Here is a 27,625-nt window from a genome sequence, read left to right as displayed (position 1 = left end):
TATTCAGGACAAATATAGCTCCTGGGGCTCATGACAGAGCCACAGTTTCACTCTATTTCTAAAGAAATGTGTGTCTTCTATATTTTCACATTAAATATTTTGCAATAATCCATAATAGTTTTACTATTGTATTTAACTAATACAACTTTGAACATGTACTTAAAAACTATTAAGACAGCTTTGATGGCATGGGTCATTGCTTCCCTTAAGTGCAATACAGGAAGCCATGCATATAGAAAAAATCTTTTGATTAATATTTAGCATTATTTTAGAAGGCGTCCTTTCTTTGAAGTATGGTGCTAATATCAATGTGTTTCGAGTTTTTCTATTTATTTGTTTCTTCTCTTATTCCAGGGAAGGGGGAATGGAAGAGTCGGTCATCCGGGTGGGCTTTGTCACCTACAACAAAGTGCTTCATTTTTACAATGTAAAGAGCTCACTTGCCCAGCCCCAGATGATGGTTGTCTCAGATGTGTCGGACATGTTTGTCCCGCTGCTCGATGGCTTTCTTGTGAATGTGAAAGAATCCAGGGCAGTCATCATCAGGTAATGGAATCTAAAATGCTTGCTATGTTGCCATGAGTGGTTTACATTGTGGCTTGGTGATAAATGGTGAGGCTGAATACAATGTTGAACCTTTCTCTTGCTTTTATTAAAAATGTCAAATGAAATGACAATGCATTGGGAAAGATTCATTTTTTCAGTCCATACACATAAGCAGCTACTTATTTAGAGATAAATCATGTGTTGCTCCAGTGGATTAAAGTGTGAGAAAATAATTTGTCATACTCTAACCTTAGGGTAGTAAAGTGACAGGCGTTACTGTCTTTAGGTTGGCAAATTTCATTGTTAAGAAACTATTTCTTGGTAAAACTGCTTGAATGGTATGTGAGACATGCTTCTCAAAGATGTCCAACATGGGCACCCGTTTTCGTCCTGAATAGTGGTTTTCATTTAAGTAGAACCATGCACCTTGAGCTTTTAGTTTTTAGCTTCTTGTAAAAGCACAGCAGCAAATTAAGACTTTGCCTCAGCAAGCCCTTTTGCCTCAACCTTTATCCACTGGGACCCCACAAGGTCCATCACTGAGTCCAGAATATGTGCCTCTTGAAAATAAATGAAACTTGAATTGGAATTTAAAAGTTTGCAAGCCCAGGCTGAAGCCAAACATTAGGACATCAAACTCGGGGAAATGGAAATGCAACATGCTCTTCAAAATATTTCCTTCCCAGAGTCCTCTCGGTCCCAAGAGGCCTTGCCTGCCTAAAGAAGCAGTGAGTATGTATGATGTGAAACTTGATATTTTGGATTGATTGTGTGCCTTTAAATACAGGAATCAGTTGATTCCTTTGCTTTTCTCTAGGCTCCCCCAGGATGCAACTGATGCTGTAATGGAGGTGGGGGGAACTTGAAAGATTGGAGTATGAGAATGTGGTGCTGGCCTTGAAAGCCAGATTTGGGAAAACTCCTTCCCAGTACCTTAAGAGGTTTAGTACCCTCAAAAAGACTGATGGTACCCCTTGGGCTACCTGGGTGTGTGAATGTTTGAAAAACTTGGTGTTGGACAAAGTTTGCATGCAGGACCACTACACACAACTATGACTACAGGTGTAAGCAAAACCAACCTTTGGTATAAGTCTGTACCACAAATTTTTTGGTAGCGAGCTGAGCAGCCAGGATTATCTCGAGAGGGAATGTGAGCTTGTAAGGGTGTTACACAAAGGTCTACAATAGTAAGTATTCAGATACACTTATACTCCAGGTTTCTTGGTAAAAACAATTATTAATTTATTATACAATCATTTATAAAGCATTCACTAAATGAGGCAACCAATATCACACACAAGTTATAATACAATACTGATTACTAAGCAGTTGAGCTCCGTTGAAATAGGAGCCAAATAGCATTCAAGTAGGAGCAAAAAGGCACAAGTTAATAAAACTATTATTAGTTACTTTAAAACAGTGCAAATAGTTTGAGTTCACCAGAGGAGTTGATTCCATACAATAGATAGGCCAAAGTCAATGGACTAGTGTCTTGTATAAGTAAAAACGGTTCTGGTATTTAAAACGTAAAAGTATTTGCCAAGGTTTCATAGAAGTAGTTCACGGAAGAAAGGTTTGTATGTCGGGTCACAAGCTGACTAGGCCTGCAAGTTGCCAAAGTTCCATAAACTTTTGCAGTGAGAGGTAAGTTCTCTTGGTCGGGTTTTCACCGTACCTTATATTGAAGAAAAAGATGCAGCTGAAGACTTCTGTTCCTGGCAGTTCTTGCAGATCTCGCTGTTCCTGAGCTACAGTCGTAGGGACAAGAGGGAGGATGTTGTGGGACTCCTACACTGAACGTGGACTGGTCACAAAGCTGGAAAATGGGCAATTCTTTGGTTGCTGTTCCTTCAAGCACACAAGCTGGTGTGCTTCCCCCAGGTTAATCCTAACCAGCTCTGATAATGGTATCCAGGTAGCTTATGTGTTGATTGGTCCCACCAACTCAAAGGAAGAAGTCGTCCTTGAAGGGACTTCTCTGTCGAGGGTGAACCTGGCGATTCGGACCTGCAGCAGGGCTCCACCAGGCAAACCAACGGTCCAGTAGTTGTAGCAGCCGTCCTCGTACAGCTTCTCTTTGTTTCTTTCGTTCCAGTGGTCAACTCTGCCTTTCAGTCCAAGAGACTCGCCTTTTAAACAATTTTCTCCCATTAAAGGATAGTTCCGGGACTTTTTTTTATTGTTCCTACGGTTCGGCCATGTGTTTTTAAGCATAAATCGGTAGATCGTAGAAAACTTTCCTATGGACCTTACCCGACTTTTCGTCTATTAACACACTCGAAATCAGCCGCCATTTTGTGATAATCCTATCATTTCCCCCCATCGACCTGGCTCACTTGCGTTTGCGGCACTAAATCATATCCCCCGCCCCTGAAACAGACTTTATCAAAACATTCATATTCCCCGCCTCTATCCATGACGTGACTGTGCTGCGTAGGCAAACGCGCCCAGGCGTCTTCTACGCGACTCCACACAGAACCCGGAAACCAACACAGATCAGCTCACAACACAGCGCGCCACAATTCGGAATATGAAACTGTACTTTTAAATCAAACCGCAAGATTGTAAATTTGGTAAAGTACATTTATTTGACATCAAATGTTTAGAGAATATTCAGCGATTTGCATTTTTCTTTGCTCTCGATCCAAAATAGTTTGTCTTGAGGCAAGCGATGTTCGTGTGCAGTACACAGGGTGTTGGTTTACGATAAAATAAGCTCTTCGGTCGCACTGATAATCGCATGGCTGTTCCAACAACGAGGCACTAGGCCACCACAACGGTATGTATGTTGCATCTAGCCATTAGTACCGCGTTAGGGCATACTTGTACTTGGCGATCGTCCCATAAAATGGTCAGGGTGGTAACGTTGTTCACGCGGAGAAGCAACTGGCGGTTGTAAAAGCCATCCGCCGGTGTCTGGTACTCGTGACACATACAATAATGAAGGATGTACCTGTTTAAAAAACATAAAAAATGAAATTAGTCTCACAATCAGATCTTTATTAAAATTATTCATTTTATATATTAGGTCGGGAAATTATTTCATAGCTAGGACAGTGCAACTGGGTATTATACGTCATTTCCAGTAACCCACCCCCTCTCCTCCGCCTTTTTCAGAGCCGCCTGAGCGCCAGTGGACCACTTCGTCACTGATATGATATAATATGGCATTTGCAACGCGCCTATTCACAAGTGTTTCAAGGCGTGGCGAGGCAGGGAGGGGGGGGAACAAGGAGAAGACAGACAACGATCCTACTAGGCCAGGTGTCATTCAGATCGCGCAAGTGCAGGGGTAGGGGGAAGGTAAAAGTGCAAGGGGAAGGGGAGGGGGAAGTGGAGTACAAGGTAAGTAGCATAAAATAATAAATACATAGGGCCAGCTGGTGGCGAGTGCAAGGTAAGTGCAGAACAAGTGCTGGGAAGGGGGGGCTGTAGGATACTGAGACAGTCCCCCAGTGCAGGGGTTGACAGGGAGGCAGTGCAGGTGGAGAGTGGAAGGGCCCAGGACTGAGGTCGCAGACAGTGGACCAGTTGTAGCAGGGGAGAGGGAGAGAGAAAGCAGGAGCAAAGAGGAAGGTTTTGAGGTGCTTCCGTAAAAGGAGATGGTTCTCCTCAAGATAGTGCGTGGTACAAAACAATATGCCACATAGAACTAACAAGTACAACTTAACCGGTCATTAAAGCTACTGTATAGTAATTAAATTGCGGTATAAACTCATCTAAAGAGTTACTTACATTATATTTGCATTTTCCATTGTGTCTGTGCGTAGGGCAGCCCCGAAATACCACTCCTTCTATGCCGACGTTATTTCTTCTAATGAACGAACATTAAATGGCTTTCGTTTCTGAAATTATATTCATTATCGTTTACGTTATTGCACCACTCCCCCAAAAAGAAGTCTTTCGGGATGGTCCCGGCCTGTCAAGGTCAAATAACAATAGAACCTTATACTGAGTCGTGGGCCATTCCGGCACCCGAGCAAAAAATCAAAGCAGCTGACCTTCACTTTGAACGAGCACACATTCCTAGTTAGCTACATTCAGTGTAAGGCCATCTCACAGGACTTGAAATTTACACTCCATCTTTGCATTTTGTCTGCGTGCATTTGCAGCCCCAGAGAACCATAAATACGGAGACATTCTATATTTTTTGAAAAATGATTTATATTACTGTTTGGTTTAATTTAATGCGCAAATGAACAAGGTTGGATAGACACATTGCATGTACACTGAGCAATCACTTTTATTTACACAATACATAGCTACACATATACAATGGGCCTGCGACATGAGGAGACTCCAGAGCAAAGTCACAGGTGACACCCGGGTGGTTCGCACAACTGCACGGTGAAGGGAGGGGCAACGGTGGAGAGACACATTGCATGTACACTGAGCAATCACTTTTATTTACACAATACATAGCTACACATATTCAATGGGCCTGCGACATGAGGAGACTCGAGAGAACAGACAATCAAATTACAATCATTTAAACCGTGATGTGTATTTCTCAATGAGCTCTGCTTTAGGTGGACATGGAACAGAGGCAATGTTGGGTGGCAATGCAGTTGTCCCCTGCACAGGTTCGTTCACAACTCCATGTATGTGCCTATCTAGGACATCAACAATAAGTCTCTCAATAAACTCATATTGCATATCCTGAAACACTGGTTTGATCACCCATTTTTTACTTCTTTTAGTGAAGGCCTTATTGTAGCGAAGCGTCCCTAAAGTTCCGGTCGTCCTACTTTGTTGACGGCCAACATTATGGTTATGTGCCAAGACCGCTAGAAGAGTCAGATTTATCATGCCCTCCATGCCAAAATGCAATCGTTTTGGCCTGTACTTTAGGCACATATTGTGGAACACCTCCAAATCTCCTGTGTGGCAGAATTCCGTGAGTCCCCTCAAATCTCTTGTTATAGTTTTATCAAATACAATCTTTTCAATGGCTTTGTGAGTGGGTGATGAAGGAATCAACCACTTCTTCTTCCGTGCCTCCTCTGTGGACAAATGGCCATGTTCACAATTGTGGAAATGTTGGTTTGTGGTCCAGTGGTGAACGTTGCTACAGTGTAGCATTACTGACCGCCATTTTTCCAGTAGAATTTCCAACGACCCTCCACATGTTTTTGAGCTCCACCAAAGATGGTTGCTGATTGACTTGGACCACTGTGAAATACCTTGCATATCTTTTTTTTTTACCTGCAGCCGACATTTTTTTATTGATTGTTTTTGCAAGATGCCATACGTCAAATTGGTGATTTATATTTTTGTACTCTTCTCTCATTGTCTTGGCAATTGAAACGCGTCTGTCCGTGGCTATCAGGTCGATCACCATTCCCCGCGATTGTAGTTCTTGCAATGATGCTACAAAGCCAACTTTCTCCATGGCCACTGAGGATGTACTTTGTGACACCTGCACGACCACCGAACTCACAATTTTCTTACTTTTCATGTCCTGAAAGTGGTAGGTGCAGTACTTGGCTGAAAATCCTGGGCTGTCGCACTGTCCATCACCGGCTAGCCTGAACCGTTTGTCCGCGAATGTACTATCAATAGACATTTTTTCCATTCTCCAAGCTTCGCTAATGGCTGGAAATAGATAATCGATTTGGTATTTGTAGAACTGAGTTTTCGCAATGAAATGGATTCCCACAAACTGAAAGAAAGACTCTAACTTTTTAAAAACTTGAACCACTAAAAAGTGCGGCCGCTGCACAAAGTAGATTGCCTGCTGGCAGTTGCCCCAGCATGGGTTGTGCAGACCATGAGAAAGGATGATATTTTGTACAGGTGGCATGTATTTTAAGGTTAGTGCCTCGAATTGCACGAGTCACATTAATCAATGGCTCCCCACATACTTCGCCACCAACCGAATGCCCACATTTCATCCTAATAATAATATCAATCAAACAACTATCGAATACAATGAATTTGGCCTCTTTCCTTATACTGTCACTCTGCATCCCAGCTGGTTCGGCCTGTAACGTTGAGGACATGTCACTCACATGAAAGGTAGAATCTCTGATATCGTCTTCCGCTATGTTCAGTGATATTGATGGTGTTTCATTGTCGTCCACTTCATTCTCTTCCATTGCAACATCTGTTCCTTCTCCGGCGATGGGTGAATAAAACAATTTCTTCAACTTTCTCGCGGTCTTAGTTTTTGCGGGTGTGGATTCTGTGAATTGATCTCCGACTGCATCCGAACTACCAGGAGGACATTCACTATCAATGGCTGGTGGTGGTATAGCTCCGTTGTCAATCACTTCATATTCTTCCCATTGGCACGATGCATCTCCAGTCTCAAGTCCCTGCCAAAAGGTTTGACAAGCAACATCTCTCGTTCGCTTCACTGTCTGTGTAGATCTAGTTCGTACACCCACTCGCAACTAGAGGACAGATTGGAAAAGGGATGTTCAGTTTAAACACAACTTACAGTATTGAACTAATAACAGTGAAAAACAACATAATATAGTGACCAGGCCACTAACCTTCTTTTGCTTTCTTTTCTTTGAAACTTTCTTGCCTCGAACTTCAACATCAGGACGCTGTTGCTCCGACTCGTGTGTGCATGTCTCCACTTCCTCTTGCGCTGCAACGACTATATTTTCATGATAAGCACATCCATCACGCACTGACGCTCCATCGACTCCCTGAAACATAGAACTTTCATTAGTATGTATAATAATATTGAAAACACAAAATGTACTTGGGGACCAATACCCACGTACATCTCAATAGCAAAACACGAATGAACGCATTGTGTAGAACATTCAAACGACAATTATTCACGCATTGTTGATCTAGTTAGATGGAACTGTCAAGATCCATACCTCGGGCTCCGCATAGACTTCCATTGATGATATTATTGAAGATGACGCTTCAGCAACTCCCTGAAACACAGTAATTGCATTAGTATGGTTTTCTATTTTGTTAAAAAGAACATAAACTTTGTGCAGGCGTCAACGGCTCATCTAAATAGACCTGCACAAATGATCAGTTGTCTAAAATAAGTAATGGATATCTAAATATGATTCGATTTGGTCGATCGTTGGAAGTGTCACCACCCAGAGATCTGCATCAACTACTAGGGGTGATGATCTTGTAGAACATTGCGCCGACCCGTAACTGCATGCTCCCCCTTCTTCTTGGACTAATGCTCCATTCGACTCCCTGAAACATAGGACTTTCATTAGTAATGAACACAATATTGAAAAAAGAAGACACATAGGAGGGCGACGACAGAAGGACATATCAATGGCTAAAAACGAAAGAAACATTGTGTGTAACAATCACGCTACAAGAATGCAAGATCTGATGATCTCCATCGATGGAACTGTCCGGAAACGTACCTCGAGCATCTGAGTGACATCAACGGTTGTCGTCAATGCGTTGGACTCCTCAGCATCTCCCTGAAAGACAGTACTTGCATTATTTTGGATAACAATAATTATAACTGAAAACAAAGACTAGAGGACGAGTACTAGGGTGTACCATTAGGTAAAATAATTACACGATAAATTAAAACTATTGATTTACATGCCTAAAACAAGTCAGTGGCAGAATAGCTAAGTAAGATTACCCGATAGGCGCTTGAAGTGGCTGATGACTGCAATAACGACACGGATGGAGAATCTTCCGCCTTCATATTGAGTGGATACATAAATGGGGAAATTATTGTTAGCTAATGCTACACACTACCGCAAGGCCGAGAGCTAAATCCGTAAACTTGACTCACCAGTGGAGGGATGTGGACGAATAGAGTGGGAATAGCGGTTGAGAGCAATTTTCGCTTCGCTCGCTGTGTGTTATTCTTTATTAGCAATGATGTGGAGTACATGTCTGAGCTAAAGTGCCTGCTGCAGATGCGGTATCGATCACCCCTCTTGTCCGCAAAGACTTCTAGGACTCTACTTTCAAGCTCAGACGGTGGATATCCGCAATATCGGACCCATTCTCTTATCTGATCTATTGTCTTAGGGAAAACATGCATTATAGTACCTTCAGATTTTTTATGGGTCTTCGAAGGGCAACCGCCAATGGAACAGGCAGGCATTGTGGAAAGTTCTGAAAAGTAAAGATCAACAATTCTCTATGAATACCAATGTGTTAAAAAATTAAATGACACATAAAAGGTTCAATGCAAGGTTCGTTTTGGTTCTTGGAACTATACACGTTCTTCACATGCGGATAAGTATTTGAATAACTTTAAAAAAATAGAAAAATAATTTGACTAAACTCAGAACATGTGACTAGTTCCTTGCATGTACTGTCTTGAAAGAAAAGAAAACATGGATGCAATTTGATGACTACTAGCAAATAGATATAAATTAAAAAATTGGACGCAAAATGATTATGGTACATGGCCTTACCTTGATGAACAAACAGTTAGATGCAGGGATCAGAGTAGTTTCTTGTCGTAGAACAGGGAGCAGTTCACTACGAGTTTGCTCGAAGTGGTCACGGAAGTTCACAGAGACGAAGAGCAGATAACCAGCACCTTCACGGGTTGACTAGCAAAGCGCAAAGAAGTTCTCATTAGAAATATGAAGTGGGTTATAAAGAATTCGAAACAGGGGTGTGTTTGTGAATGAATGACGTGAATATGTCGTGGCATTATGCGTTTTGCAGGGGGGCGTCGAGCGTGAAGGGGGATGCTTGGCAGGAGACACGGGGTCTGGAGGTAGACATGGGAACAACAACCCATGCTCTATAGACCACTTTGAAGTGTACATGGTCTTTGGCACCTCTTGGCCTTTATCGCTCCCTGACAGCTCCACTTGCCAGCGCAAGTACCCCGGTGGGAACTGCCTTTGATAGGGCGGGGGGGCGGATTGGGGCGGTGGTCGTGCAGACAAGACACACGTAGACTCGTGAATGGAGACACACTTATGTGGATTGCAGGGGGGCGTCCAGCGTGAGGGGGGATGCTTGGCAGGAGACACGGTGTCTGGAGGTAGACACGGGAACAACAACCCATGCTCTCTAGACCACTTTGAAGTGTGCATGGTCTTTGGCACCTCTTGGCCTTTATCGCTCCCTGACAGCTCCACTTGCCAGCGCAAGTACCCCGGTGCAAACTGCCTTTGATAGGGCGGGGGGTGGATTGGGGCGGTGGTCGTGCAGACAAGACTCGTTTGCCGCAGGGCCTCACCAAGGAGAGGCCATCTAACTGCATGTAAGAGGCAGGCTGCAGGATCTAGTACATGGAAGGCAGGGGGGTGAGTTTATAAATACCTCACCCTCCCAGGAGAATATATGGGTGCAGTTCACCCTGGAGACCCTGGATGCCTAGGCAGTTAGTCAGCAGCAGGCTGGCCTGTGGTGGCAAGGTGGCACGGGCCAGAGGGGGTCATCTCTGTACCCGGTGCCCAAAAGGATGATTTATTATGATCAACCATATTGATTATTTACCTATAACCATGTTTTGTATCAATAAAATCCAACGGCCTTTTATTGCCAACGCTTGAACAAAGCGGTGTGGTAAGTATTTTTGGGGGAGGAGGCAAGGCCGGGAGGCTTGATGCCAACCCGCAAAATAACATATGTATGTCTGCTGCATATGGGTTCAACGGTTATGGGGATTGAAGGTGGGCGGCCAGCGTTAGGGAGGATGCTGGCCGGAGACATGTGGTGTGACAAGGCACAGGAAGACTATTCAATGGAGACACACTAGATTCATTTAAAAAATCAAAACAACCATTGTTAAAATATATGTTGGGTTTTATTTTAGATCTTAATTTCAATTTAACATAAATAATAAACATTACACATTGTAAAGTTCCGGTTGCAGCACATCCAGGGAAAATCCGCGGTATTGTCCACTGTCGCTGGGGAAATGTTGTCTAATGGCAAGTACCGCACAGGCAGGTATTACTCTCCGAACGCGGTGTCCGAGCCTCCCGTGAAGCCACCAAGTGAAGCAACGATAGGCCACCAGCCTGTACCACCGGTGAAAAAGAAAGATGCAAACGGTATTAAAATGACAAAACTTTCTTATCAATGTCGATGAAGGTAAAAAATGTCATTCTGCTTTGAAAAAAATTCTATCTAGAAAATGCACAATATGGAACCAATTTACATGCGTTCGAATGATATGTAGATGTAATTTTATATGTGGGAGACGACCATGAAATAGTAGTGGCATCACTGACATCACAACCAGAGTATACTTACTCGTTACTCGGATTACGCGGACGAACAGTGCCGCGAAGTTCGTGCATAAGCACCATCATCATCCTCAACACGGTCCGTGAGAGGCAGGCTTCTCTGAACTCTGGCAGCTCGGTGATGCATTGCGGACTTGGCTCGCCTTCCGAAATGTAGGCCAAGCACCCGGAATTTTCACGGCAGCAGCAGTTCTCCTCCTCAGTTGGCATTAGCTCGCACCGATTGCACGTGCACCAGGTGGAGACGCCGTCCATGCGACATGGTCCAGGCTCTTCATCCGTTGACTGGTCCTCCCAACTGCCGTCCGAATCCCCATCGTTTTCGCGTGCTTGCCTTTCCAGTAGTTCCTCCTCGGTGTACTCGGGCTCGTACATATACGGCATTATTGTAGCCATTGTGTGGTAAAGAAAGTAAAATAATTTACAGAGATGGTACAGGTGTTCACAAGGCCTAGAAGCGGCGAAGGTAGCTGACCAGAGCACAGAAACGAGTCACAGAATACTCAAAGTAACACAGAGAGAGTAATGGAATCGAAAATCTGCTGCTGTGTGTTGTGAAACGGTGTGTTTATACTTATTGAGGAAAGAGGCGTCCTGCCATTTCCATGGCGACACTTCATTAGCTGAGGCGCAGCGATTGTTGACACGAAACGTGCTTTGGCGTTGGGAAATGGGCGGTACGCGTCTGCTGATGTCAGGCTCAGGGGCGGGGGATTTGATTTAGTGCCGCAAACGCAGGTGAGCCAGGTCGATGGGGGGGAAATGATAGGATTATCACAAAATGGCGGCTGATTTCGAGTGCATTAATGGACGAAAAGTCGGGTAAGGTCCATAGGAAAGTTTTCTACGATCTACCGATTTATGCTTAAAAACACATGGCCGAACCGTAGGAACAATAAAAAAAAAGTCCCGGAACTATCCTTTAATTTCAGCCTAGCTGCCACTCGCCCAGCAGGGTGGCTGTCCTTGCCGGACAGTCAGCCAGCCAATCACGCCAGAGTGCATTCGGGTCTCCTAGGAGACTAAGCACAGGGAGTTCGAGCACCTCCCTCACTTCCGGGCCACCCCCAGACACTCGGGCGCCAGAGGTGGTCTTCAGTCCTGAAGCCTGCCAAAAGCTTAGGAACAAAGGGACCAAACCTGGTTTGGTATTCAGAGACAAACTCTAGAAGGACCTTTCCAAAAAGAAACGGCAAGAAAAGAAGACCGGGACCTGTTGAAACAAAGGGGCTTAATGCGCCATCTTGAAAAACATGGCTGTCGTGATTTATAGCTACCAGTGTTCGGGAAAAATCATGGTAGTTTGTTGTAAAACCACTGCCACCAGCCATTCTGATAGGAAAGGGTAGCATTTGACTGCTATGAGTTTTTAGACACAGGAGATACTAGGTAACCCCTCCAGCACTCTATAGGAAGATAGTGTGTGCTGGGTCTAGGAATTTAAAAAGATTAGTAAAGTAAATTTAACTTTACTGACTCTGGGAAACAGTAGTGTATCCCAGAGAAGGTATCTAAACCTTTTGGAAGTCTAAAAGACATCCCTGTCTCACTGCACTTAGGGTGCTGTGTAACACACATGAAAATATTATGCCTATGGAGTTAACTCCATAATCAAAGAACACAAGAGTAAAACACATATCAAAATACATGAAAGAGTGGGAAAAAAGGCGCACACTCTTTCCAGGTAAAAAAATCAAGTCCTCGAAATCCAGCAAAGTTGCTGGGGGTCTGTAAATTGAAGGGATTTAGCACATTTATGAGAATTCTCCCTAACACTTAGATGGATGGGTTAAGGATTACAGAGCAAACTCCTTTGAAGGAATGTGAAATCTGTTTTTGTTGGAGTCTAGTTTTGCTCTCCTGAGCTGAGACTGTGTTAGGCAAAGTTTGCATGCAGTACCCTCTGGGAACACTACAAACAACTGTGACGACGGGTATAGGAAACCCAACCTTTGGTATAAGCTTTTACTACACAGTTTTGGTAGCGTGTTGAGCAGCCAGGCTTGTATCAAAAGGCGTCAATGTGAGCTGTAGTGGAGTTACACAGAGATTCACAGTTACAGGTATTCAAATAAACTCTTACACTCAAGGTTTCTTCCATAAACAATTACTAATTCATCAGTCAGTTGGAATAAGCCTTCTTCAGAAGGGAGCAATATAATAGTAACACACAAATACACTTCAATACTGTACACTCTTAGTTTCTAAAATCAGTAAAGACCCTTTTGGGATGGCCCACAGTCACAACCTACACCCACAGGTGACTTCAATAGCTAGGGAGCTCGGGACATTAATATCCTACTGTTGGCATTTCGAATAATCTTAGAAGTTGGTAAAAGGCAAAGGTTATTAGAACAACAAGACACCACAAATATTCTTAAGCAGGCAAATACTTTTGGTTCCCACTAGAAGAGTAATTCAGTTCAATAGGCTAAGCCAAAGTCAATGGGCAAAAGTCTTGTATAGGATGAAGCACTTCTGGTAAGTAAATGGAAAAAACTTTGCACAAGTTCTTAGGAGTCTTTGATGAAAAGAAGAATCAGACGTAGGGCCACAAGCTAATTAGACTTGTGAGTAGTAGAAGATGCAGGTAACTCTACAGCAAGAGGTAAATTCTCTTAGACTTTGTTACACTACCTTAGAAATGAAGCTAAGATGCAGCAGATGACTTCTGTTCCTGTGCAGCTCTACAGGTCTCGCTGTTCCTGGGCCTCGGTCGTGGGGACAAGAGGGAGGACATTGGGGGACTCCTGCAGTGCACTGGGACGGTCAAAACTTGCAACCGGCAAACTTCACTTTCAGTGGCTGTTCAGTGTTTCAGCTCCTCGCGTCTACCGCAAATAGCATCACGCGGTTCCTGACTGTCGAGATGGGCTTTCCTTGCTTCTGGGGTCCTGCACTTTGTTGAGGGGGCTCAGGCTCAGTCATTCCTGCTTCCTGTGAATCTGGAGGATCTTCGTGAAGCTCTAGGCCAGCTTAAAAGCAACGCACACAATCTGGTGTTCCTCTCCCTGGCTATACGGCTTCCAGCAGCAACTCTGTGGAAATTCAACGAGCTCTGAGATGGATGGTCCAGGTGGCTTACTTTGGAGTTGATTGGTCCCACCAACTCAAGGGGAGAAGTCGTCCTTACAGGGGCTTCTCTGTCGATACGAATTCGGAGTTTCAGCACAGCAGCAGGGCTTCACCGGGCAAACCAACGGTCCAGGAGTTGCAGCAGGCGTCCTCTTCAAGCTCTTCTTCGGTTCCTTCGTCCAGTGGTTGATTCTGCCTTCCAAACCAAAAGACTCGCCTTTTATTCAGTTCTCTCCCGATCATTCCAGCCCAGCTCTGTCACCCAGCAGGGTGGCTGTCCTTGCCGGACAGTCTGCCGGCCAATCGCCACAGAGTGCATTTAGGTCTCCTAGGAGACTAAGCACATGGAGTTTCGGGCACCTCCCTCACTTCCTGCCTACCCCAGACACCCTGGAGCCAGAGGGGGGCTTCACTTGTGAATCCCGCCAAGGGCAAAGCGAACAATGGGACCAAAACAGGTTTGGCGCGCAGAGTAAATCTGAAGAAGGACCTTTCCACAAATGGCAAAAAAAGAATACCTGGTCCATTTTGACGAAAAATGGCACCCTGGGGTGCTTTACTGTAGCTGTGAATGCAGCCCACGGTAAAGACACACCATGGTAGTTAAAAAAAAAAAAAAAAACCACTGCCACCAGCCATTAAGTGCAAAACGTTGAACGTAAAAATTTTTACATTTGAAGTTAGATAAAGGGGATACTAGGTAGCCCCTCCAGCACCCTATTGTTAGTGTGTGCTGGGTCCAGTAAGTTACAATGGTAAGTAAAGTCAATTTCACTTTGCTGCTCTTGGAAACAATAGTTTATCCAGGAGAAGATATTTTAACCTTTGGGAAATCTGGGAGACTTCCCTGTGCCACTGCACTGAAGGTGCTGTGTCACACAATGTAAAAGATGATGCCTATGGAGTTTGTCAGACTCTACATCCAAAATAAACAGTGTACAAAATCACATTAAAATACATGAGACAGTGGGGAAAAAAAGGGTTCCACTTTCTCCAGGTTAAAAAAAATCAAGTCCTCAAAATCCAGCAAAGTTGCTGTGGGTCTCTTAGGTGGGGCCAGGGCCATCTTAAACACTTTTGGGTCCCTGGGCACGGACATCTTTGGGACCCCCTCCACCAAATCAAAGGAATTAAGGGATCAAGAATACTGGTCACGCTCCCCACCCCCACCCGTCGTGCTCACAACCTGTAGGTTGATATGCTATCTCGCAGCATAATAAGCACGTTTACTCCCTTTAAGTCCCCTTGCCCTCTTCATGCAGAATGATAAATAAGTAGCATTTGAAGACCAACATTAGCAGTCTATGAAGAGGTTACTCTTCTAGTACATACAGGATACTTTTGTATCAATAACATCCAGGAAGGTATGCAGCCTGCAGTATTAATGCAGGACCGTATGTAAAAGGTACATGTAACCCATAATAGACGGAGAACTCACATTAGCTGCCTCACAGAATGCAAAAGTGCTCATGTATGGCTAGAGACCACCAATTGGAAGGAAGGAGAACGCTACACATACGGTAGCATGGATAGTGGAGGTAGATTAGAAGCTACCAGGAAGGTGTCTTTATCCAGCCAGACTGAGAATAGAAGTGGGATATAGTGTTAACATTAGATATCAAAGGAACAAACACCTGTGGTGTGCATTATAAATATGCTCACTATTAACACAGTGAAACCATGAATAAGGCTTTTATGAAGATCAGAAATCACTCCGACAGGCTGATAATTTTGAAAGGTTTAGGGACTGGCAATATTGAGAGGTTAGGCAATACAAGATTAAATGAGATGCCCAGGATCACACATTGGTTAAGGGGTGAAGCTCGGATTTGTGCCAACTCCGCAATTTCTGCATTTGAACACTTTCTTTTCCAGTTCTTACCATGAACTAAAACAATCTCATTTTATAAAAAACGAACTTGGAAAGTACACAAATCGCATTACCAAACATGACAATTTTTAAACAAAATATTATAGAACGGTCTTAAGCAAAATAGGAATGATTCTAGCTTCATTCTCTCCATCAAGGGAAGTTTACAAGAACCAGCATAATAATCTATGTGATATAACAAATTTTATCTGGGTTTGCCTTTTTTGTATTTTAAAATTGGAAATGCATCCAAAACAATGGCTTGTGACATTTTCATGTATAAACATGCATAAAAACCTTTGACTTTTACCAAAAAGCAAACCGTTTTTTTGTCCAAGAAGCAGACCTTAAAATATGCTTGCCTGAGGCCTGCAACATATGGGCCGCTCTCTGTCTACCATCCCTTCCACCCAAATGGCCTACATAAGAAGAAAGATCAAGTAATGGACTAAAACGATACTAGCAGCATGCATGAAGGCAAACCTCACAGAAAACAGCACAGTAATGTAAGATATATTGGATGATTTGAGCAGGATCACTGTATCATCTGTTGGCAAATCCAGGATACAAGCATGAACGCTTTTGTTCCATAGTCTTGAAATTGGATACTTATTCACCTCTTGGTCTAACGGTTTATGCCATAGTTGGAGGCGATTGCCTAGATTTTACAGCACCCCATCTGAACAAACCAATTTCTAGACCTTCACAATACGGTTGATATGTTCGTTTTTACAGCAACCCCTATCTGGTGCACACTGTTCTGACTTCTGAAACATTGTGGCCTTTATCGCTCCCTGACAGCTCCACTTGCCAGCGCAAGTACCCCGGTGGGAACTGCCTTTGATAGGGCGGGGGGGCGGATTGGGGCGGTGGTCGTGCAGACAAGACACACGTAGACTCGTGAATGGAGACACACTTATGTGGATTGCAGGGGGGCGTCCAGCGTGAGGGGGGATGCTTGGCAGGAGACACGGTGTCTGGAGGTAGACACGGGAACAACAACCCATGCTCTCTAGACCACTTTGAAGTGTGCATGGTCTTTGGCACCTCTTGGCCTTTATCGCTCCCTGACAGCTCCACTTGCCAGCGCAAGTACCCCGGTGCAAACTGCCTTTGATAGGGCGGGGGGTGGATTGGGGCGGTGGTCGTGCAGACAAGACTCGTTTGCCGCAGGGCCTCACCAAGGAGAGGCCATCTAACTGCATGTAAGAGGCAGGCTGCAGGATCTAGTACATGGAAGGCAGGGGGGTGAGTTTATAAATACCTCACCCTCCCAGGAGAATATATGGGTGCAGTTCACCCTGGAGACCCTGGATGCCTAGGCAGTTAGTCAGCAGCAGGCTGGCCTGTGGTGGCAAGGTGGCACGGGCCAGAGGGGGTCATCTCTGTACCCGGTGCCCAAAAGGATGATTTATTATGATCAACCATATTGATTATTTACCTATAACCATGTTTTGTATCAATAAAATCCAACGGCCTTTTATTGCCAACGCTTGAACAAAGCGGTGTGGTAAGTATTTTTGGGGGAGGAGGCAAGGCCGGGAGGCTTGATGCCAACCCGCAAAATAACATATGTATGTCTGCTGCATATGGGTTCAACGGTTATGGGGATTGAAGGTGGGCGGCCAGCGTTAGGGAGGATGCTGGCCGGAGACATGTGGTGTGACAAGGCACAGGAAGACTATTCAATGGAGACACACTAGATTCATTTAAAAAATCAAAACAACCATTGTTAAAATATATGTTGGGTTTTATTTTAGATCTTAATTTCAATTTAACATAAATAATAAACATTACACATTGTAAAGTTCCGGTTGCAGCACATCCAGGGAAAATCCGCGGTATTGTCCACTGTCGCTGGGGAAATGTTGTCTAATGGCAAGTACCGCACAGGCAGGTATTACTCTCCGAACGCGGTGTCCGAGCCTCCCGTGAAGCCACCAAGTGAAGCAACGATAGGCCACCAGCCTGTACCACCGGTGAAAAAGAAAGATGCAAACGGTATTAAAATGACAAAACTTTCTTATCAATGTCGATGAAGGTAAAAAATGTCATTCTGCTTTGAAAAAAATTCTATCTAGAAAATGCACAATATGGAACCAATTTACATGCGTTCGAATGATATGTAGATGTAATTTTATATGTGGGAGACGACCATGAAATAGTAGTGGCATCACTGACATCACAACCAGAGTATACTTACTCGTTACTCGGATTACGCGGACGAACAGTGCCGCGAAGTTCGTGCATAAGCACCATCATCATCCTCAACACGGTCCGTGAGAGGCAGGCTTCTCTGAACTCTGGCAGCTCGGTGATGCATTGCGGACTTGGCTCGCCTTCCGAAATGTAGGCCAAGCACCCGGAATTTTCACGGCAGCAGCAGTTCTCCTCCTCAGTTGGCATTAGCTCGCACCGATTGCACGTGCACCAGGTGGAGACGCCGTCCATGCGACATGGTCCAGGCTCTTCATCCGTTGACTGGTCCTCCCAACTGCCGTCCGAATCCCCATCGTTTTCGCGTGCTTGCCTTTCCAGTAGTTCCTCCTCGGTGTACTCGGGCTCGTACATATACGGCATTATTGTAGCCATTGTGTGGTAAAGAAAGTAAAATAATTTACAGAGATGGTACAGGTGTTCACAAGGCCTAGAAGCGGCGAAGGTAGCTGACCAGAGCACAGAAACGAGTCACAGAATACTCAAAGTAACACAGAGAGAGTAATGGAATCGAAAATCTGCTGCTGTGTGTTGTGAAACGGTGTGTTTATACTTATTGAGGAAAGAGGCGTCCTGCCATTTCCATGGCGACACTTCATTAGCTGAGGCGCAGCGATTGTTGACACGAAACGTGCTTTGGCGTTGGGAAATGGGCGGTACGCGTCTGCTGATGTCAGGCTCAGGGGCGGGGGATTTGATTTAGTGCCGCAAACGCAGGTGAGCCAGGTCGATGGGGGGGAAATGATAGGATTATCACAAAATGGCGGCTGATTTCGAGTGCATTAATGGACGAAAAGTCGGGTAAGGTCCATAGGAAAGTTTTCTACGATCTACCGATTTATGCTTAAAAACACATGGCCGAACCGTAGGAACAATAAAAAAAAAGTCCCGGAACTATCCTTTAATTTCAGCCTAGCTGCCACTCGCCCAGCAGGGTGGCTGTCCTTGCCGGACAGTCAGCCAGCCAATCACGCCAGAGTGCATTCGGGTCTCCTAGGAGACTAAGCACAGGGAGTTCGAGCACCTCCCTCACTTCCGGGCCACCCCCAGACACTCGGGCGCCAGAGGTGGTCTTCAGTCCTGAAGCCTGCCAAAAGCTTAGGAACAAAGGGACCAAACCTGGTTTGGTATTCAGAGACAAACTCTAGAAGGACCTTTCCAAAAAGAAACGGCAAGAAAAGAAGACCGGGACCTGTTGAAACAAAGGGGCTTAATGCGCCATCTTGAAAAACATGGCTGTCGTGATTTATAGCTACCAGTGTTCGGGAAAAATCATGGTAGTTTGTTGTAAAACCACTGCCACCAGCCATTCTGATAGGAAAGGGTAGCATTTGACTGCTATGAGTTTTTAGACACAGGAGATACTAGGTAACCCCTCCAGCACTCTATAGGAAGATAGTGTGTGCTGGGTCTAGGAATTTAAAAAGATTAGTAAAGTAAATTTAACTTTACTGACTCTGGGAAACAGTAGTGTATCCCAGAGAAGGTATCTAAACCTTTTGGAAGTCTAAAAGACATCCCTGTCTCACTGCACTTAGGGTGCTGTGTAACACACATGAAAATATTATGCCTATGGAGTTAACTCCATAATCAAAGAACACAAGAGTAAAACACATATCAAAATACATGAAAGAGTGGGAAAAAAGGCGCACACTCTTTCCAGGTAAAAAAATCAAGTCCTCGAAATCCAGCAAAGTTGCTGGGGGTCTGTAAATTGAAGGGATTTAGCACATTTATGAGAATTCTCCCTAACACTTAGATGGATGGGTTAAGGATTACAGAGCAAACTCCTTTGAAGGAATGTGAAATCTGTTTTTGTTGGAGTCTAGTTTTGCTCTCCTGAGCTGAGACTGTGTTAGGCAAAGTTTGCATGCAGTACCCTCTGGGAACACTACAAACAACTGTGACGACGGGTATAGGAAACCCAACCTTTGGTATAAGCTTTTACTACACAGTTTTGGTAGCGTGTTGAGCAGCCAGGCTTGTATCAAAAGGCGTCAATGTGAGCTGTAGTGGAGTTACACAGAGATTCACAGTTACAGGTATTCAAATAAACTCTTACACTCAAGGTTTCTTCCATAAACAATTACTAATTCATCAGTCAGTTGGAATAAGCCTTCTTCAGAAGGGAGCAATATAATAGTAACACACAAATACACTTCAATACTGTACACTCTTAGTTTCTAAAATCAGTAAAGACCCTTTTGGGATGGCCCACAGTCACAACCTACACCCACAGGTGACTTCAATAGCTAGGGAGCTCGGGACATTAATATCCTACTGTTGGCATTTCGAATAATCTTAGAAGTTGGTAAAAGGCAAAGGTTATTAGAACAACAAGACACCACAAATATTCTTAAGCAGGCAAATACTTTTGGTTCCCACTAGAAGAGTAATTCAGTTCAATAGGCTAAGCCAAAGTCAATGGGCAAAAGTCTTGTATAGGATGAAGCACTTCTGGTAAGTAAATGGAAAAAACTTTGCACAAGTTCTTAGGAGTCTTTGATGAAAAGAAGAATCAGACGTAGGGCCACAAGCTAATTAGACTTGTGAGTAGTAGAAGATGCAGGTAACTCTACAGCAAGAGGTAAATTCTCTTAGACTTTGTTACACTACCTTAGAAATGAAGCTAAGATGCAGCAGATGACTTCTGTTCCTGTGCAGCTCTACAGGTCTCGCTGTTCCTGGGCCTCGGTCGTGGGGACAAGAGGGAGGACATTGGGGGACTCCTGCAGTGCACTGGGACGGTCAAAACTTGCAACCGGCAAACTTCACTTTCAGTGGCTGTTCAGTGTTTCAGCTCCTCGCGTCTACCGCAAATAGCATCACGCGGTTCCTGACTGTCGAGATGGGCTTTCCTTGCTTCTGGGGTCCTGCACTTTGTTGAGGGGGCTCAGGCTCAGTCATTCCTGCTTCCTGTGAATCTGGAGGATCTTCGTGAAGCTCTAGGCCAGCTTAAAAGCAACGCACACAATCTGGTGTTCCTCTCCCTGGCTATACGGCTTCCAGCAGCAACTCTGTGGAAATTCAACGAGCTCTGAGATGGATGGTCCAGGTGGCTTACTTTGGAGTTGATTGGTCCCACCAACTCAAGGGGAGAAGTCGTCCTTACAGGGGCTTCTCTGTCGATACGAATTCGGAGTTTCAGCACAGCAGCAGGGCTTCACCGGGCAAACCAACGGTCCAGGAGTTGCAGCAGGCGTCCTCTTCAAGCTCTTCTTCGGTTCCTTCGTCCAGTGGTTGATTCTGCCTTCCAAACCAAAAGACTCGCCTTTTATTCAGTTCTCTCCCGATCATTCCAGCCCAGCTCTGTCACCCAGCAGGGTGGCTGTCCTTGCCGGACAGTCTGCCGGCCAATCGCCACAGAGTGCATTTAGGTCTCCTAGGAGACTAAGCACATGGAGTTTCGGGCACCTCCCTCACTTCCTGCCTACCCCAGACACCCTGGAGCCAGAGGGGGGCTTCACTTGTGAATCCCGCCAAGGGCAAAGCGAACAATGGGACCAAAACAGGTTTGGCGCGCAGAGTAAATCTGAAGAAGGACCTTTCCACAAATGGCAAAAAAAGAATACCTGGTCCATTTTGACGAAAAATGGCACCCTGGGGTGCTTTACTGTAGCTGTGAATGCAGCCCACGGTAAAGACACACCATGGTAGTTAAAAAAAAAAAAAAAAACCACTGCCACCAGCCATTAAGTGCAAAACGTTGAACGTAAAAATTTTTACATTTGAAGTTAGATAAAGGGGATACTAGGTAGCCCCTCCAGCACCCTATTGTTAGTGTGTGCTGGGTCCAGTAAGTTACAATGGTAAGTAAAGTCAATTTCACTTTGCTGCTCTTGGAAACAATAGTTTATCCAGGAGAAGATATTTTAACCTTTGGGAAATCTGGGAGACTTCCCTGTGCCACTGCACTGAAGGTGCTGTGTCACACAATGTAAAAGATGATGCCTATGGAGTTTGTCAGACTCTACATCCAAAATAAACAGTGTACAAAATCACATTAAAATACATGAGACAGTGGGGAAAAAAAGGGTTCCACTTTCTCCAGGTTAAAAAAAATCAAGTCCTCAAAATCCAGCAAAGTTGCTGTGGGTCTCTTAGGTGGGGCCAGGGCCATCTTAAACACTTTTGGGTCCCTGGGCACGGACATCTTTGGGACCCCCTCCACCAAATCAAAGGAATTAAGGGATCAAGAATACTGGTCACGCTCCCCACCCCCACCCGTCGTGCTCACAACCTGTAGGTTGATATGCTATCTCGCAGCATAATAAGCACGTTTACTCCCTTTAAGTCCCCTTGCCCTCTTCATGCAGAATGATAAATAAGTAGCATTTGAAGACCAACATTAGCAGTCTATGAAGAGGTTACTCTTCTAGTACATACAGGATACTTTTGTATCAATAACATCCAGGAAGGTATGCAGCCTGCAGTATTAATGCAGGACCGTATGTAAAAGGTACATGTAACCCATAATAGACGGAGAACTCACATTAGCTGCCTCACAGAATGCAAAAGTGCTCATGTATGGCTAGAGACCACCAATTGGAAGGAAGGAGAACGCTACACATACGGTAGCATGGATAGTGGAGGTAGATTAGAAGCTACCAGGAAGGTGTCTTTATCCAGCCAGACTGAGAATAGAAGTGGGATATAGTGTTAACATTAGATATCAAAGGAACAAACACCTGTGGTGTGCATTATAAATATGCTCACTATTAACACAGTGAAACCATGAATAAGGCTTTTATGAAGATCAGAAATCACTCCGACAGGCTGATAATTTTGAAAGGTTTAGGGACTGGCAATATTGAGAGGTTAGGCAATACAAGATTAAATGAGATGCCCAGGATCACACATTGGTTAAGGGGTGAAGCTCGGATTTGTGCCAACTCCGCAATTTCTGCATTTGAACACTTTCTTTTCCAGTTCTTACCATGAACTAAAACAATCTCATTTTATAAAAAACGAACTTGGAAAGTACACAAATCGCATTACCAAACATGACAATTTTTAAACAAAATATTATAGAACGGTCTTAAGCAAAATAGGAATGATTCTAGCTTCATTCTCTCCATCAAGGGAAGTTTACAAGAACCAGCATAATAATCTATGTGATATAACAAATTTTATCTGGGTTTGCCTTTTTTGTATTTTAAAATTGGAAATGCATCCAAAACAATGGCTTGTGACATTTTCATGTATAAACATGCATAAAAACCTTTGACTTTTACCAAAAAGCAAACCGTTTTTTTGTCCAAGAAGCAGACCTTAAAATATGCTTGCCTGAGGCCTGCAACATATGGGCCGCTCTCTGTCTACCATCCCTTCCACCCAAATGGCCTACATAAGAAGAAAGATCAAGTAATGGACTAAAACGATACTAGCAGCATGCATGAAGGCAAACCTCACAGAAAACAGCACAGTAATGTAAGATATATTGGATGATTTGAGCAGGATCACTGTATCATCTGTTGGCAAATCCAGGATACAAGCATGAACGCTTTTGTTCCATAGTCTTGAAATTGGATACTTATTCACCTCTTGGTCTAACGGTTTATGCCATAGTTGGAGGCGATTGCCTAGATTTTACAGCACCCCATCTGAACAAACCAATTTCTAGACCTTCACAATACGGTTGATATGTTCGTTTTTACAGCAACCCCTATCTGGTGCACACTGTTCTGACTTCTGAAACATTGTGGCACTCATTTTATCAATATGCATTTCACCATTGCCTATTGCACATGATCAACATAATTCCCACAGGAAGGAAAGAATGCTACAGAGTTGTGCCATAAGGAACACGCAAACTGTGTATACCACAGTGAACACAGAAAGCAATACATGATGAATTGATCAAGGCAGAATGTACTTGTCAAAACAGAAAGGCAATGAGTTTAGAGCCTCAGCAGCACCCCATAAGATATCCTGATATGTGCTATTTAAGACTGGTGAACAATGGAATCTTATTTCAAATCAGCTAGCCTTGAGGGGCCCCCTTCCAAGTTGGGGGTCCTCCCATAAAAACGTCTCTGGGTGGGGGGGAGGGTCTTTTAATTGGCACATTTCTGAGAATTCTCCCCCACAGACTGCACTTGGCTGACTCCAAAGAGATTCATCCCAAGAAGTTAGCAAAGGCTGCTGACTTGTGGGTTGCCAACAGGGCCACTCACAAGGATTCTAGGGCCACTCACAATAATTCTGGGGCCATTCACAAAAAGGATGAGGGGAAGCAGCACAAAAGATGACAACGATAATTCTAAATCCAACCACCCAAAAGAGGGCCACAAACATAAGAAGGGTAAGTCATATGGGAAACCAAATCAATCTAGTGAAACCTCTGGTGCTAAACCAGAGGGAGTCCAGCAGAAGCCGCATTCCAGAAAACATTTGGTAAATGTTATTCTTGTGGGTCAACTGACATGTGAAAGGCATCCCAGATGCTAGGATAAAGCTTCTTTAAAAAAAACAAAAAAGTTTTAATTCAGTTTATTACAAACTTTACAAAAACGAGCAAAAGGAATCTTGTTAGAGTTTACATTCTACATTGTCACATAGAACTTTCTCATGAATAATAGAATGGGAGACAAAGGGCACTGAAGTGGATAGGGCTTTAGCCAGTTTATATCATTTGTCTGCCTTCAGTCCATGTTCTTGCTCAAAAGAAGGTTCAGTTCTTCTAAAAAGAATGCCAAGGGAAATGTCAACTTCTCCTCGCCTTCTAACATCTTTTTCAACCACTCGTCCCCACTCAGTACTGGGTGCATTTTTCAATTCATCTCCCATTATTTTTGTTCTTAGGTCTCTGAGCCTACGACAGAATATCACTAAATATTTTAACGTCTCCTCTTCATTATGACAGAACAGACATCTAGTATTTAGTACTTCGCCTTTCCTCTTTCTCCTATTTTCTATCTCCCAGGTGAGGAACAGGTTAAGTCTAAACTTTAGAAAAAATGTTCTTCTGATTTTACATGGGCATGTCTTTAAATACTTTGGCAGTTCGTTAAGTGCCTTACTCTCCATCACAAATTCGCTCATACGTACATGTCATGCTCTCAGTTCTATTGTTTCTATCCAATCGCTTTCCCAAAGTTTTTTCCTCACAGAGTTTGGATTTTTTTCCAGTGTGTCTTTGTCTGTCTTTAGCTGAGTGAGGATTATTTCACAATTTTTTTTCCATTCCTTAATTACCTCGTTTGGATTTGTTGAGGCTCCTGATTTTAAGATTTTAAATTGCGGCGAGTTATCTGCACCTTGGACTTTTCTGTACAGAGCTAACGAATTCCATATCACTTGCACATTTATTGATGTTAGCCCTTGCTCGTACCGTATGCATGCAGTAGGAACACTTTGAGGGATTTGTAATATTCTCTTCCAGAATATATTCTCACATTGGGACCCCCAAAAGATCTTCCGCACCGTGAATTACTGCTGGAATTACTTTAGCCTTGTAAAAACCATGCACAGGCTTTAAGGAGAATTTCACTAATTTTTGGTGCAGGACAGCTCCCTGCACTGCCAAGGCTCTGCATTTACTCTTTATTTTTTGATCCATTGGTTAGTCCGGTTATGTTAGCACTTATCACCACTCCTAGGTAGGATATATGATTTACACAGTTTCTCCAGCATGGGGTCTGGCATGGATTCACATGCTCATGAATATTCCCCGTCGTCAGGCTGGGAATCCTCGGTAAAGAAAAAACCAGTATCAGTTTCGTTTCTGATCTGTCTTTCGTAGTAATAACCAATCACTGGTCTCTGCGTCATACTGACCACAGCCAATGACTGCCCTCTACCTAAGCACCGCCTCTGGCAGCCATCTTCAGATTTTTACCGCACGTTCATGTGTTGGGATCCTCGTGCTATTGCTCTCGAGCGTTAGTGCTATTTTTCGCGCTTTTTTCACAAAAACTTCGATTCTTTCGGTCAAAAGAGCCTCAAGCTCCACCGATCCTACATCCGATCAACGGGGACCCGTGTCGGATTCGTCTGCGCCCCTCAAGGGTGAAGATTTCGTCGAGCTACACTTCGGAGGACTCCAGAAGCTTCTCAGGCCCGGTCTCGGAGATGGCCCAGGAGAAGGGAAGCTCGACGCCCGGAAAGCTGTTCAGGGTCTGCCCTGGATGCCAGCTGCAGAACGTCTTTAAGGAGGACGAACACTCTTTCTGCCTTTACTGCCTTCATGAGGACAAGACGCACGTGGAGAAGGACTGTGCGTTTTGCGGCAACATGTCGGAACGGACCATGAAGGACCGCCATCAACGTCTCGCCAACTGGCTGGAGGGTAAGAGCTCGTCTGGCGAGAAGAAGAAGAAATCCGAGCGGTCTTCTAAGACCTTTGAGGGCGCCCCGGCGACGGGGGCCCAACATAAGGCTAAGCACCGCGAGTCCGCTGGCACCGGGAGCGCCGAACGGTCGGGCTCTACGGGCGCCAGGCAGGGCGCACCCTCCCCGGCACCATCAACCACGAGTCAACGCTCTGGGTCGGGTAAGAGGAAGGCCGAGCACCCGGCGAAACTCCTGGAGAGGCCCCGGTCGAGCTCTAAGACAGAGGAGGAGCGTGGCAGTGCCCCCTCCCTCAAGGATAAGGCGGTGAGCGCACCTAAGGTGGTGAAGGCCTTGATCCATCCGACCAAGCCCTCTATCGAAACGGTCGCGGCGGCCCTGGCTCAGCCTGTGGAGGCTGCGCCAGTGGTGGCGACCTCGGGGCCCAGAATCTCCCTGCCTCCTCGGAGGGAGTCTTCTTTTGTGCCCATCGATAGGACCCCCGTGAAACCCTCCGTGGGGAAGAAGAAGGGGGGGCAGGGCGTCGTCGTAGATTCGGCCTCAACCTCAGAAGAGGAGCTGATCGAGGTCTTAAGCCACGGCCTAGGCGTGGAAGAAGGCCAGCCCGTCGGAATGGACCCCGACGCAGGTGACGACGACGACGACGACATCGTCGAGGATACCGACGGGGCCCCTGCTCGCCCGTCGGATTCCCCTCTGCCAGCTCCGCAAGACAACTCGGCGGCCATTTTGTTGGCCATACAGTCCTTATGCTCTGAGATAAGGACGAGACTACCGTTACCGACGGAGGAACCTCTCCCGTCGGGGGATCCAGAACCGGGACCTTCTGGTGTTCCCCCTACCAAGAAAAGAAGGATCCATCCACCACCTCCTTTTCAACCGTCGCGCCCCGTCCAGCCCTCCTCCCCGTCCACCCGAGGGGATGATACGGGGACTGACACGGCAGCGACGGGTACGGACGACGAGGCATACGACGAGGATATTCCGTCGTCGCCTCCCGCCAGGGCTTCTCCGCCCGACGAGATCGGATCTTTCCACTCCATGATCTCCAGGGCTTCCGAGCTTTTCCAACTCTGCCCTGAGGAGAAGAAAAAGGAAGGCTTCCTTTATCAGCGGCGCGAGGCCAAGAGGAAGACGGTCCTCGCAGTGCCTCTGTTGGACGACATTTGGGATGAGGGCCTTTCCCTCCTCAAGAACCCTTCCACGACGCCAGCTAGAAGAGACCGGTACGAGAAAAAGTACCGGGTCCCGGACACGGCCCCCCTGTGCCTCCGGGCGCAGCCTACCCCGGATTCCGTCGTCTCCGCGGCAGCCAGGAAGAAAGCGGGGGGGGGGGTGCGGCCTCCACATCGACTTCCCCGCCGGACGGCGAGGGAAAGAAATTGGATGCTATGGGACGTAGAGTCATCTCGTCGGCAGCGACGACGATTAAAGCGGCCAACGCCTTGGC

General features: G+C 45.2%; 1 protein-coding gene across 3 annotated transcripts in view; it reads left to right on the top strand.

The window, feature by feature from the left end:
- Positions 1 to 27,625, top strand: part of SEC24C (SEC24 homolog C, COPII coat complex component) — a 1,750,167-nt gene that overhangs the window by 939,180 nt on the left and 783,362 nt on the right. For all 3 annotated transcript variants that reach the window (XM_069610689.1, XM_069610688.1, XM_069610687.1), the window contains one exon: positions 355 to 546. In XM_069610689.1, the coding sequence (XP_069466790.1) occupies positions 355 to 546 (192 nt within the window). The remainder of the gene's footprint in view (positions 1 to 354; positions 547 to 27,625) is intronic.

Source organism: Ambystoma mexicanum, chromosome 8 (assembly GCF_040938575.1).
Source record: "Ambystoma mexicanum isolate Mex_15411 chromosome 8, UKY_AmexF1_1, whole genome shotgun sequence".
Classification (NCBI taxonomy): Eukaryota; Metazoa; Chordata; class Amphibia; order Caudata; family Ambystomatidae; genus Ambystoma; species Ambystoma mexicanum.
Note: the sequence above shows the minus strand (reverse complement) of the source record. Positions and strands in the feature narration are given on the sequence as shown.